The sequence below is a fragment of the Somniosus microcephalus genome, chromosome 5, assembly GCF_052327205.1.
Source record: "Somniosus microcephalus isolate GS21.2 chromosome 5, FLI_Smic_1.0, whole genome shotgun sequence".
Taxonomy (NCBI): domain Eukaryota; kingdom Metazoa; phylum Chordata; class Chondrichthyes; order Squaliformes; family Somniosidae; genus Somniosus; species Somniosus microcephalus.
The window spans coordinates 31,332,466-31,347,286 of NC_140991.1; the positions used below are offsets into that span (position 1 = coordinate 31,332,466).

Sequence of the window (14,821 nt, forward strand, 5' to 3'; positions counted from 1 at the left end):
CAGCCAGTGGTGGAAATGCAGCGCTTCAGTTTTATGTGTCCCAGCTCCTCAGCCTGTCAGTCATAACGGCACAGAAGGAGGCCATTAGGCCCATCGAGTCCGTGCCAGCTCTCTGTAGAGCAATCCAGTCAGTCCCCTGCTCTATCCCTGTAGCCCTGCAAGTTTATTTCCTTCAAGTGCCTATCCAGTCTCCCCTTGAAAACATTGAGTATCTCCTCTTCCACCACTTCCGTCAGCAACAAGTTCCAGGTCCTCACCACTCGCTGCGTAAAAAAGTTTTCCCTCACATCCCCCCTGAATCTCTTGCCCAAAACCTTAAATCTGTGTCCCCTCGTCCTTGTACCATCAACTAGTGGGAACAGTCTTTCCCCGTCTAGCCTATCCAAACCCATCAGAATCTTGTACACCTCTATCAAATCACCCCTCAACCTCCTTTGCTCTAATGAAAACAAATCCAGCTTCTCCAACCTGTCCTTGTAGCTAAGATCCCCCATGCCCGGAACCATTCTGGCAAATCTCCTCTGCACCCTCTCAAGGGCCTTCACATCCTTCCTAAAGTGTGGTGACCAGAACTGGACGCAATACTCCAGTTGTGGCCTAACCAGCGCTTTTATAAAGATATTCAGCATAACTCTCTACTTTTGTACTCAATACCTCTATTTATGAAACCCAAGATCCCATATGCTTTGCTAACCACTCTCTCTCAATATGTCCTGCCACCTTCAGGGTCCTATGCACATTAACTCCCAGGTCCCTCCATCCCTGCACACTCTAAAACTGTGCCATTAAGTGTACATTGCCTCTCCCTGTTCCTTCTGCCAAAATGCATCACCTCACACTTCTCTGTATTAAATTCCATCTGCCCGTTCTGCTAGCCTTTCTATGTCCTGCTGCATTTGATTGGTATCATCCTCACTGTTTGCAAAGAAACCACTCTGCTCCAAATAGCTCTATAGAAAAATAGGAACAGGAGGCGGCCATTCAGCGCCTCAAGCCTGTTCAGCCATTCAATTGGTTCATGGCTGATCTGTATCTCAACCCCATTTACTTGCCTTTGATCCATATTCATTTATACCCTTACCTAACAAAAATCTTATCGATTTCCCCGTCTTGAAAGCTACAATTGACCCAGCATCTACAGCCTTTGGGGGTGGGGAGTGTTCCAGACATTTTGTATGAAGAAGTGCCTCCCTATTGCACCCCTGAATGGCCTGACTCTAATTCTAAGGCTTTGCCCTTTTGTTCTGGATTCCATCACCCGAGGAAAGAGATTCTCTTTATCTACTCCATTGAATCCTTTTATCATTTTTAATGCTTATATTAGACCACCGCTCATTCTTCACTACACCAGGGAATATAAGACAAGTTTATGCAACCTGTCCTCATAATTTAGGCCTTGAAGCCCAGGTATCATTGTGGTGAATTCGCGCTGCACCCCCTCCAATGTCAATATATCCTTCCGGATGTGTGGTGCCCAGAACTGAACACAGTACTCCATATGTGGCCTGATCAAGGCTCTACTAATGGAGCTTAACATCCTCCCCTTTGTATTCCTGTCCCCTAGAGATAAAGGCCAGCATTCCATTAGCCTTTTTGATTGTTCTTTGTACCTGTCCATTATTTCTCTGCTTTCCAAATTGCCACAAGTTTTGATATTTAACTATAAATAGTTGCTCTTCGGTTGTATTGCACACGGGGAGTTGAGACCAACTGCAGTATTCGAATTAAGCAGGGATAGGAATAACTGGACCAAGTCAAGAGAGGAGGTGAGGAGAGAGAGAGAGAGATGATAGAAGGACAAGGATGCGGGGCGGGGGAGGAGGAGGGTGATGGATTGAGAACAGGGTGTTGGTGGGTGGGGGGGGGGCGGGGGGAGATGAGTGGGTAGGGAGGCTCGAGTTACTTCTCGAATTGCTTCTCATCGATTTTTTACCGGGCCCAGATGGGGGTGGCGGGGGGCGGGTGGGCTACATCGCGTCACTTGGCTCTTTTGCAACGGAGGTTTGCTTGCGGTTCTGAAGGCTGTGTACACGCATACTTCTATCACTTCTCCTGAATGTTTAGCAACAGGTTTTCCAGAAGAATTGTTCCTTTTTGGTGTGGTTTGGTAATTGGATGGGTTGGACTATTATGGAACATACTATCCTGATTACGAACGACTGGAAGAGGCTTTACACGATATTCATTTTTTCTTTTCATTAACTTTGTACCGCCCAACTCCATTTGTGTGAATGCCCTAGTAGTGAAGGCGCTTCACGCATCTGCCATGGGATGAAATTTCTGCAGGTTTAATAACTGTGTACAATAAGTTTTCTCTCATGTTTTGTAAACTGAGTGGGGTAAATGGATGCTTGAAACTGTGGAAGGGCATTGTCATTTGATGTAGGATAGGATTCAGTGGTCTGGTCATCTGGCAGTACAATTGTTGGGTTTATGTGGAAAGTAATTTTGTAGCAGATAACCTGGAAATGCCTTACACAGTATATTGTATGATATGCACTTGCTTCTGTCACAGTATTGTTCTGTAAACAAACCTTCATTAAAAAATAACTTCCAAATGTTTTCCCTTTTGATTCTAAATTTTCCCTAGTTGATTTGCTAGTCCTAATTTGATTCAGTTTTGAATGTGTGTCTCGATATCCTTTCACCATAGAATAAGAACATAAGAAATAGGAGCAGGAGTCGGCCATTCGGCCCTTCGAGCCCGCTCTGCCATTCAATGAGATCATGTCTGATCTTCTGCCTCAACTCCATTCACCGGCCCTATCGCCATATCCCTTGATGCCTTTACTAGTCAGAAATCTATCGACTTCTGTTTTGAATATACCCAGTGACTGAGCCTCCACAGCCCTCTGGGGTAGAGAATGCCAAAGATTCACCACCCTGTGTGAAGAAATTTCTTCTCATCTCAGTCCTAAATGGCCTACCCTTTATCCTGAGGCTGTGGAGTATAATGATGGTCTAGTGGGTAAAGACACTACCCACCTATGCCATACAGACCCAAAGGTCCCAAATTTAACTGCCAGTCTACGCTGAATTAATTGATTTTGGCTGGGATCTACAGTTGGCTCTTCTCTGGGCTGAGAGGGTGGGGGTGGGGGTGGGAAATAACCAGGGTTCCTATTTAACCCGGTTTAGCAGCTCTAGCTGCAGGTTGTATTGACTTCGAGCAAGGGCAGAAATGGGCTGAATTGTAATGCCCTTTTGTGATTGAATAGTCTGCTGACAGGTGCTGCCTGGACTCGACACATGAAGAATGGGCACTTAGATGCCCATGGAACTGTATGCCAGGTGGAGTTGGCTTAAAGAAAGGGAGGGGAAAAATTGGCAAAAACAAATAAACAGATCTTACTGGAACAGTGTTCAGGAATCCTTGTGGTTGCTTAAAGCTTGAAACTTTTTTTCTCGGGAGGTTTGCTAAACCTTGACTAAATTTCGAAGATAGTTAGATAAATATTTTAATTTACTTTAATTTCTGGAAGTGTTGGTAGAAATCTATTTAACTTCAGTTTTCAACGCATGATTTTATTGGATGAGTACAGACTAATTCACCACTAACATTTGTACAGGATGCAATTATTCAATTAAATGGCATAATTGGTGTGAAATGTCTTGTCAGTTTTGAAATTGGATTGTGGTGCAAATGCATAGAGGATGAGGGTGATGCAAATTGATAATTATAATCAATCATTATTTCTTCTTTTCCCTGATAATGTAGGAATTGAATGTATGAGATGGAGAATGTAGCAGGGTGGAAGGTCAGGGAATTGCGCTGTTGGTGTAGCATGGAAGAGAAGAGGAACTAAAGAAAGATAGTAGAAAATAATAGAACTAACGGAAAAATGCAAAGGGAATAGCAGAAGGTGGTAATTATGTGGGCTGGTAGTGAAAAATATATATACTATTTTAGTAGTAAAACATGTGATATAGGTGGGAACTGTGTAATAACTGTTGCTATGGTGTTTACACTTGTGTGATATGTATTCATCTTTTCTAGATGTCAATCATGGACTGCATTTGTTGCTTATAGGTTGTGTTGTGGCATGAATCAGGATTTGTGAATCCAATTTCTCTGTTTATATGACAGAATATAAAAATAAATGTGCCCTAGAAATTTTTTTGTAGACCTTGTTGTTTTGAAAAAGGATGTACACATACTAGTACACCTTGTATTTCAGACCGAATGATGATAAGTCTACTTAAAACCATTTTGCTATTGTGACTGTGACGAGCCTGTAGTTGCTGCGGTTATTCTACATCATCCCTTCCTAATGAATTGACTTAAGCATTACACAGTAAAATATGTCTTTTTAAAAACTGCTCACCATAAAATCAATTTTCTGTGAACATTTGTGCACCTAGAACAGAAAATGTTTTACTTAAAACACATCAGGAAAACCTCCTTTATTTCCTGTGCTAAATTGGCTTTTCTTGGCCAGGTGAAGACAGATTGCACTCAACCCGTATAAAGTGTAAGAGTCGTTATCACCATACACTTCAGAAATAAAGAGCACAGAACATTTTTGAAATCAGATTAACCCAAGAATTAATGTATTCCTTTTTACTTTTCTATAGTTTGTGTAGTTAAATAATTGTGGTATCAAGATAATTAAATAAGCAAAAGGAAACCATGAACACCTTGGCTGTAACTTTGAAACTTGCCTGTTAAAACACTAACAAAAAAGTAAAAAAGCCTGAAGATGCTGCAAATCTAAAACAAAGCTGCTTGAAATACACAGTAGTTCAGTAAGTATCTTTAGGAGAAAAGACAGTTCTGATGGAAGAATTAGACCTGAAATGTTGAACTGTCCTTTCTTTATAGATGTTTACGGATCCATTTTATATTTCCAGAATTTCTGTTTTAGTCCCAATGATGGCAAATATGTGATTTTTTTTTTTTGAGAAACCAAAGGGAAAGGCCAAGGTCCATTGACAGAGGTTAAAGAGGAAAGACTAGATAAACCTAGAGTTAGTGATCAATTTACACCAAACTTGTAGCCCACAACCCTCCGAGATCTCTGCGCTCCTCCAATTCTAGCCTCTTGCGCAGTCCCGATTTTTAATTGCTCCACCCTTGGCAGCCGTGCCTTCAGCTGCCTGGGCCCCAAGCTCTGGAATTCCCTCCCTAAACCTCTCTGCCTCATTCCCTCCCTCCTCATCCTTTTGAGACACTCCCTAAAACCTACCTCACCTGTCTTAATATCTCCTTATGTGGCTTTGGTATAAAATTTTATTAATGCTCCTGTGAAGCGCCTTGGGACGTTCTACTATGATAAAGGCGCTATATATATGCAAGGTGGTTGTTGTTAAAAGCCTTAAGATTTTAGAAGGCAAGACAGCAGAAGTTAAGTTCTAGTTTTGAAGCTGTGGGAAAGAATGAGTTGGCCTTTGATTCAACTTAGGTGAGTATTGATTCAGCACAGTGGAGATGTAGGCAGGGATAAGAGTGTGTGCAACGATGTCTGTGGGGCTTAGAAGGAACACAAGTAAAATTCAGAGGAGATTTTTGGTGCCATTACTTTTTTTTTTAAAGCGCAAGAAGAACCTTCCCAGATATGGGAGCATGTTTGAATTTAGGAGGGACTTGGAATTTATAGAAGTCAGTTGTAGAAAAGAGAAGTGTTTGGCGCAAGAAAGGAACGAGCATTTTGGAGGCAGCTTTAGCAACGGATGAAATCTGGGACTTCTATCTGAGGTCAGAGGAGATAATGAGGTTAAAAATATTAACGGATGAAGTACTAAACCTGGAGTTATCAAAAGCAGGATGAAGTAGTTGTTACAATTCACCCTCTCTCCAAAGCCTGTGTTGTTGAAGAACTGTCTTGTGTGTAAAATTGTTACTCTTTTGTTGTAGACAGAACCACCTCTCAACACACCAGAGAACCGAGAGTACCTCGCTGAAATCATGTTTGAGTCCTTTAATGTCCCAGGGCTCTACATTGCCGTCCAGGTAAAAGAGCTCGCAAATAGCAGAAGTTACTTTGGTATTTGAGAGCGATACAGTGGCAGAGTGTGTTACTGTAACAATATGGGCGCCAGCCTAGAGTTCCCCCACCCCAGCAAATTCTTGTGTGTGTCTCTGTGTGTCTGTGTCTGTACATTTTTGATTTTTTTTGCCTAAGCAATCAAGTAATGGAAAAAAATTAAAACTGTTAAAAATCAAGAGGTACATTGTATCATTGTATTAGAATATGTCCTTCCACTATTTAGTCAAATCTGGCTTGCGCAGATGGGGTGATGGACTTTTTTTCTCCAGTGGTTGTTACGGGTCAGAAGTTAACATTAATAAACTTTGGCAGGCTAAATTGAATCCTTGGAGCACACACATTCACAACATCAACCTGTCCTCAAATTTAGGTTTATGTCACTGAAGCAAGCCTACAAAAATGCATAGAGTGAGATGGTGTAGTAAAGGATTGCTGTTTAGTAATTAGGCACATCATACAATTTTGTTATTATGAGCCGATTTACTTCAGAGTAACAGAAGGGACAGTTTTCGTGCACTTCTACACTTTGTGAGGCTTCTGCTGAAATAGGTATATTGGACAGAGTAAGGAAAGGACCACTTGGATGGTAGTTGGAAAGTCCCTGATTTTTTTTTGTGTGCATGACTTGCCTTACTCCTGACACTTGGATATTCTAATTTTGAAGGATGATGACCACTGTACCCCATACTTACTAAAATAGAATTAAATTCTTTGAAATGACTGAAACATGGAAGAGGGGCATGACGTCAAAGATACCATACCAAAGATGATTTTGTTTTCTTCATTTAAATTAGAAGTTAGCATGAGGAACATGGAAACTGGATTGGTTCAAAACTGAGCTCAACAGATTAGTTAGTTTGAATGTTGAGGTTGGGACTTTGAGGACTACAGATGTGATCTAGCTGTTGTTAAGTCTGTTGGTTTGAGTGGCCTTCGCCTTTACCATATATTCCCTATTTTTTTTTGTTCTTGATCTGAGTGTGTGATGGAATGAGGCGAGCAGAATGGAGAAATGTTCCTTTATCCAGTTTAGTGATTTCTCCTGTAACCATGGAAACTGAAATGCAGTATTCTAGTGCAGTGACACAAACTGTACTCCCACATCTTTCTAATTAGTAGATTTTCCTTGAAACATCTTTTAGAGAATGCTATTACAAATGCATTATTTAAAAAAAATTGTTGGATAGGGCTTTGAATTGACATTTGCCAGTGTCTTAAAATGAGTTCACAAGATTTTAAAATTCAGTCTCCTGCTTACCCAGAGAGTGGTTAGAATGTAGAACTTGCTACCACAGGGAGTAGTTGAGGCGAATAGCTTAGATGGATTTAAGGGGGAAGCTAGATGAGCGGATGAGGGGAGAAAGGAATAGAAGGATATGTTGATGGGGTTAGATGACGAAGAGTTGGGAGGAGGCTCGTGTGGAGCATAAACACTGGCACAGAGCAGTTGGGCCAAATGGCCTGTGTCAGTGCTGTAAATTCTATGAAAGCCATAATTACTGCATTTAATATTTACAACAATTAATGGTGAACATCGCTGAAAAATGAAACCCATGCTAAATGTAAGAATACTTGTGTGTTATTGCTTTCAGCGATCCATAATATACATTGTTCACGTGCCATTTAATATTGATTACTGAAATTATTTTTTTTAAAGTGTTACTCTGAAAATAGGTCAGTTATGAATTGGTAAATAAAAGATACTGAGGCAAAGTAATAAAAAGAGGCGTCAGTAATTATTTGAGGGTCGCTAAAGATGTTCAAGGAATATGATCTTGACAGATATTTAAATGAAAAGTTTTAAAATAGCCCAATCAAATTTTCTACTCAAACAGTAGTATCCATTATTTAAACTGGAAATGTTATCCACAACTCATGTGAAAGAAATTAATTATCCAGATTCAGTTGAAATACTCATAATAAACAGTATGCAATCTCTTGCAAAATAAAAATATTTTCTTTGGTCTGGGGTTGCAATGATCTGCTACACGTCTAGGACAGATTGAAATACTTCAGTTGATTTCATTAAGTTGTCACGAAGTACATTCTACTGAGTTGCTCCTAATCCTAATTAAAATAAAGACTATCGTAGGGCTGTTTGGCACCTCTGTTCCATGCTGTAGAGCTGCTGATTGCATGCAGCTTGCAAGTGGGCATTTTGTGTATACATTTACCTCCTGACAAGTGGAGAAAATCAAATCTATTGATAATCACCATCCCCAGTGAAGGAATAGTGGGAAAAGCTTCATGGTGTTACAGGAGCAAGAGTTGTATTAAAAAATCTCCTCCCAGGCTGCCTCTGACGAACGTTTCTGAAGTATACAATAGGACAGAAATTTCCCTGTTAAACCTGTCTTTTGGATGACATGTGAAACCAAGGTCCCGTCTGCCTTTTCAGGTGGATGAAAAGATCCCATGGCATTTTTTCCAAAGACAAGTAGGAAGTTCTCCTGTTGTCCTGGCGAACATTCATCCCTCAACCAATCCCTCCAAAAACAAATTAACTGGCCATTCACTTCATTGCTGTTTGTTGAACTTTGCTGTGTGTAAATTGTCTGTTGCGTTTGCCTATAAAGCAGTGGCTGCATTTCAAAAAATAATTTGTTTGTTGTGAAGTGCCTTGGGTCTTGCTGAGGATGTGAAAGGGGCAATATAAATGCAAGTCTTTCTCTCCGCATTGTTGGACAATTCAGTACAAGGTGTGTTCTCTCTGATGTAGTACTTTAGAATTACAAAATCGAACGTGGCATAGTTATATTTTTTAGAAAGTTACTAAAATACTACTCGAATAAATGGAATAATTGTATTGCATATATTATAACAATGTGTAATTTTTTAGGATTCACTTTAAATTGCAGGCTGTGCTAGCCTTAGCTGCTTCCTGGACCTCACGGCAGGTGGGAAAACGCACACTAACGGGCATAGTGATAGACAGTGGTGATGGAGTGACCCATTGTATTCCAGTGGTGAGTATAACACTTGAACACACAAATATTTATCATACCTGCTGTAAAAGGAAAAAGGTTTGGTCCAGTTTGAGGTTTAGGCTGTATCCGACACATGTTACAACTGGGTAATTAAAGATTATAAAATATTTAAGGACTAAAGATCAGTATTAAAACCCAATATAAATACAACAAATTGTATAATTTTAGATGATACAAGGTGGTCAAGGCTTTAGTTATAATGGAGAGACCAGAGAAACGGGAACTCTTTATTAGAACAAGAAGGCTAAGAGGATATGTGATGGAGGTGTTCAAAATTGAGATTGCAGAGGTTCAAGAATGTGGCTCCGCACCACCACCTCGAGGGCAATTAGGGATGGGCAATAAATGCTGGCCTTGCCCACAACGGCCACATCCCGTGAATGAATTAAAAAAAAAAAAAACACGATCGTACACTCCATTCGAGCCTGCACCGCCTTTCAATAAGATCATGGTTAATCTTCTACCTCAACTCCACTTTCCCGCCATATCCCTAGATGCCCTAATTCCCTTAGGATCCAAAACTCTATCGATCTCTGTCTTGAATATACTCAATGACTCTCTGGGGTCGAGAATTCCAAAGATTCACAACCCTTTGCGTGAAGAAATTTCTCTTCATCTCAGTCTTAAATGGAAACCCCTTTATTCTGAGACTGTGACCCCCCCCCACCCACCGCCCCCCCAGGTTCTAGACTCTCCAGCCAGGGGAAACACCCTCCCAGCATCTACTATGTCAAGCCCCTTAAGAATTTTACATGTTTCAATGAGATCACCTCTCATTCTTCTGAACCCTAGGGAATATAGGCCTAGTCTACTCAATCTCTCCTCCAAGGACAATCCCCTCATCCCAGGAATCGATCTAGTGAACCTTTGTGGCACTCTCTCTAAGGCAAGTAGATCCTTCCTTGGGTAAGGAGACCAAAACTGTACACCGTACTCCAGGTGTGGTTTCACCAAAGCCCTATGTAATTGCAGTAAGACGTCTTTACTCTTAGCCTTTATTGCAAGAGGAATGGAGTATAACATACCATCTGCTTTCCTAATTGCTTGCTGTACCTGCATGTTAACTTTCCATGGTTCATGTACAAGGATACCCAGGTCCTTCTGAATACCAACATTTCCTAGTCTCAAACCTTTTTATAAAAAAAAAAAAATGTTGCTTTTCTATTTTTCTATCAAAGTGGATAACTTCACATTTCTCCACATTTTATTTCACCTGCCACTTTCTTGCCCACTCGCTTAACCTGTCTATAACCCTTTGCAGTCTCTTTGCATCCTCCTCACTGCTTACTTTCCCACCTAGCTTTGTATCATCAGCAAACTTGGATACATTGCACTCTGTCCTCATCTAAGTAATTGACATGGATTGTAAACAGCTGAGGCCCAAGCACTGATCCTTGCAGCACCCCACTAGTTACAGCCTGCCAACCCAAAATTGACTCGTTTATTCCCACTTTCTGTTTTCTGTCCGTTAACCAATCCTCAATCCGTCCTGATATATTGCCCCCAATCCCATGAGCCCTAATTTTGTGTAATAACCTTTTGTATGGCAACTTATCGAATGATTTTTGAAAATCCAAATACACTACTTCCACTGGTTCCTCCTTATCTACCCTACTAGTTACAACTTCAAAAAACTCTTAGATTTGTCAAACACTATTTCCCTTTTCATGAATCTGTGTTGACTCTGCCTAATCATGTTATGATTTTCTAAGTGCCCTGTTACCACGTCCCTAAATAATAGATTCTCGCATTTTCCCGACTACTGATGTCAGGATAACTGGCCTATAGTTCCCTGTTTTCTCTCTCCCTCCTTTCTTTAATAACGGGATTATGTTTGATACCTTCCAATTCGCCGGGACCATTCTAAAATCTTGGGGTTTTATGGAGCTAAGACTAATGGGTCTGCAGTTGTCTGTACCTGTTTAGTTACCCTTTTAAATTTGAGCAACACATTAGCATGTTTTTAATCTTCTGGTACATCCTCATAATAGTGAGTGCTTCACAAATCTTTTCCTTAGTTTCTTTTAGCACTGTGGGATAAATACCAACTATCCTTGGGGATATAATCAGTCACAACCCATTTCTTTGTGGATGTGAGTTCACAGTACAAACTTCCTAAATTTAGCACTGAAGTTGTCAGTTTTGGAGAGGTCAGTTTTTAGGTTGATGTGGGAAGTATTCTGTTGGTGCAGTAAGTGAGTGAGGCAGAAGTTAAGCTGTACTCTTTGACCAGCCTAGAGAGAGAATGCACCTAATCTGCTCGAGGTAATACTATTTGCAAAATCTTGAAAATATTCCATTCCCCATCCAGCTAAATCACTCCACTTTGAAGACCTAATTCAAAAAATAAATTGGATTGAGAGCCAGGCTTGGAAGATGCCTTGGATGAAATAATAAATAATTTCTTGTCCTTTACTGTAGCAGGGCGATTGATATTATAGTAACTGCATTCATACCTGCACTAAAGACTACCAATTCTCTTTTTGCTTGTAGCAAACGGAAGTGGATTTTTCCTCAGAGTACAAATTAGAATCTCAATTTATTCCTATTGCAATGCAATATGATGAAGCATGAGCGACATCGATCTTTAATGAATGTTTACACCTTGGGAAATCAGCTTGTGGATGTGTTGTGACCTAGTTTTAGTCAAGTGGAGTTCTTTTGTTGCATCGTATTTGCTGGCTAAAATTATGTCTTTCCGTGTGTATAAGATAATAGTAAAAGGTAATTTTAGGACTGATAGCAGGTTACATTCATGCCACAGAAGTGCTAGGCAATGACTCTCTCCAACAAGCGAGAGTCTAACCACCGCCCCTTGACATTCAACGGCATTACCATTGCCCCGAATCCCCCACCATCAACATCCTGGGGGGGGTCACCATTGACCAGAAACTTAACTGGACCAGCCACATAAATACTGTGGCAACAAGTGCAGGTCAGAGGCTAGGTATTCTGCGACAAGTGTCTCACCTGACTCCCCAAAGCCTTTCCACCATCTACAAGGCGCAAGTAAGGAATGTGATAGAATACTCTCCACTTGCCTGGATGAGTGCAGGTCCAACAAAACTCAAGAAGCTCGACACCATCCAGGACAAAGCAGCCAGCTTGATTGGCACCCCATCCACCACCTTAAACATTCACACCCTCCATCACCGGTGTACCATGGCTGCAGTGTGTACCATCTACAAGATGCACTGCAACAACTCGCCAAGGCTTCTTCGGCAGCACCTCCCAAACCCGCGACCTCTTCCACCTAGAACAAGAGCAGCAGGCGCATGGGAACACCACCACCTCCAAGTCACACACCATCCTGACTTAGAAATATATCACCGTTCCTTCATCGTCACTGGGTCAAAATCCTGGCAATCCCTCCCTAACAGCACTGTGGGAGTACCCTCACCACACGGACTGCAGCGGTTCAAGAAGGCGGCTCACCACCACCTTCTCAAGGGCAACTAGGGGATGGACAATGAATGCTGGTCTTGCCAGAGACGCTTACATCCCATAAACAAAAAAAATATCTGGAGGTTCTTCTTCACGCAGAGAGTAATGAACACTTGGAATGGGTTTCCAGGCAGAGCGCTGAAGGCAAAAACCCTGGAATCAGTTAGATGCAGCAATGGGAGAATTGAGAAGGGCTGAATTGGCGTCCTCATGTCTAACTATCATGTCTCCATGGATACCTTTTTGCAAAAGGTAAAAATAGAACAAGGGAATCTAGAGAAAAGGAAGATGTGCATTAAGGAGTTAAAGTAAAGTGTGTTAAAACTTCAAGATTTATAGTAGTGTTGCGTAAATGGTAAGTGATTTGAGAATGAGTGGAGGAGGTGTTGGATGAGAACTAATGATGTGTAAATGGAATCTAAATGTATATAGGTCAGTGAAGATAAAGGAGTTCTTTCATAGGACAGAGTGCTGGAAAGATGTTTTTAAATTATTCGCTGGTGAGTAGGACACTTTTGCTTACCTAAATTCATTTTTCACTTGAGAAAGCATTTAGTTTAATTACAGGAAATAAATTGCTAAAAGGAATGAAATGTCCCTTTTAGCCATTAAGAAAGCTAGTTGTTGGGTAGGGTAGAGCTCCACTGAGCCAGAATAAATCAAATGCAGCAAGGAAAGCGAGCAAATCATTGAAAGGCTAGATAAATTGGGAGGGGGACCTCCGGTGTCATTAGGAGTAGAGCAGATTGAGGAGAGAGCTCCTTCTAGCTTCCCCCAAATCTATACCAGAAATGGAACAAAGCAGCAAAATGTCAGACAGTTAGGTTGTAGCAAACACTCTGCGCCAAAAAAAAAAAGAAATAACACTATGGAACCGAAAAAAAGAGATTGTGACCTGGAGGGTCGGCATCCCCTGCCCCACTCGCCTCCTGTTCAGGGTGGAAACCCAGCTAATCTACCAACAAAAGGTTTAAAAGTGCAATAAGTGTAAAAATGGGTGCCACATGACTAGGAGACACAGTGCACGGGCAAAAGGCACTATTGCTGAAGTCCCCTGTCCCCAACTGTACTTGCTTCTGAGGGCAGGGGAGATGAACAATTCCTCCCTCTCCTCCCCAAGCAGATCCAGCCAGTAGTTCTCTGTTGAGTGAAGCTGCTGCAGCATCGAGCTATTGCTCTTGACTCCCACCTGCGGTAGCCATTTGCCAGCCACTCCCTCCCTTCTCCGCATCTTCAGGTTAAAGAGACAGCGCTTACAACAAAGTGTACTCCTGGAAACCAGGAGAGATCCAGGTAGGGGCCAACCAGCTATACAGACCTATTCACTGGATGACCACTTTACAAATCCTCTCAACACAATACATATGGAATTCCACAAACTCAACACTGTAAACACCCTAGCACAGGACCTCCTTGGAGGTGCTAGGGAAGGAGATAGAGACCTTGCAGAAATCAGCATCCAAGTGACCTACTTATGGAACAGAAGCTAACTGCAAAAATTATCTTTGATAACTAAGGACATTGGAACAACATCTGCATCTTTGATCCCTGAGAACCTTTGGAAAAAGTGACCTATTCCCTTCATCCAGGAAACCCTATGATCTGTACTGGACCTTGTCAACTCACTTGATCTAGAGTCCTCAGGGCACTTGCCCACATGTCATTGAATCTGAAACACACCAAAGTAGTTTGGAATCTGCAACGTCCAAGGAAAATAAATCATCATGGTCTATCCAAGAGCCAAATGCATTTCCACAACTGCACATGGCTTTATTATTATTATACATCAGTAGCCCACCAGGTGGCTCTATTTCAACTGGCTTTACATTTTTAATGAAGGTGCAAGACCTTTGGTATTAAAACAACCCTCTGAAGCAAGAGTATTGAATAATTGCACCCCGTCAGATTCCCATTCCCTTTGAGAACCCCCAAGGTCGCCAGCTCCTTCCTGCAAGACATGGCAACTGTGATGCCCAGAGGAATGCCATTCCAAGCTGGCAACAATCAATAGATGAAAGTCGAGGTAAAATCAAGCCACTCCTATTCAAGATCCAAGGAGGTACCTGCACAAGCCACCCAGATGCATTGAAGCACTCCTGGCATAGCAAATCTAATACTGCAGCACTCAGTACCTCAACACATATGTCAGTGACTAGGGATGTTGCACATTATTAGCCATCTTGAATCCCCCTGCATGCTGCTGTATGTCCGCTGAATCAGAATGCGCAGAGGGGAGAAAGAGAGGATTTTGGTCACTTCATTTTTCCCAATGCCGAGGAAGAGATTTCTTGCCAAAACTGTAGCCACATGTCTCAGTGAGGCATGGGTAAGGAGGGGATGGGCATCAACTATGCTATCTTGGAATTGAAAACTTGCCAGCAATTGCTGAGCTATCTGGCAAAC

At 41.6% G+C, this 14,821-nt stretch overlaps 1 protein-coding gene across 4 annotated transcripts in view; it reads left to right on the top strand.

The window, feature by feature from the left end:
• Nucleotides 1-14,821, top strand: part of actr3b (actin related protein 3B) — an 80,231-nt gene that overhangs the window by 25,732 nt on the left and 39,678 nt on the right. For all 4 annotated transcript variants that reach the window (XM_085987513.1, XM_085987512.1, XM_085987515.1 and 1 more), the window contains 2 exons: nt 5,855-5,950; nt 8,846-8,953. In XM_085987513.1, coding sequence (XP_085843639.1) covers nt 5,855-5,950; nt 8,846-8,953 — 204 coding nt within the window. The remainder of the gene's footprint in view (nt 1-5,854; nt 5,951-8,845; nt 8,954-14,821) is intronic.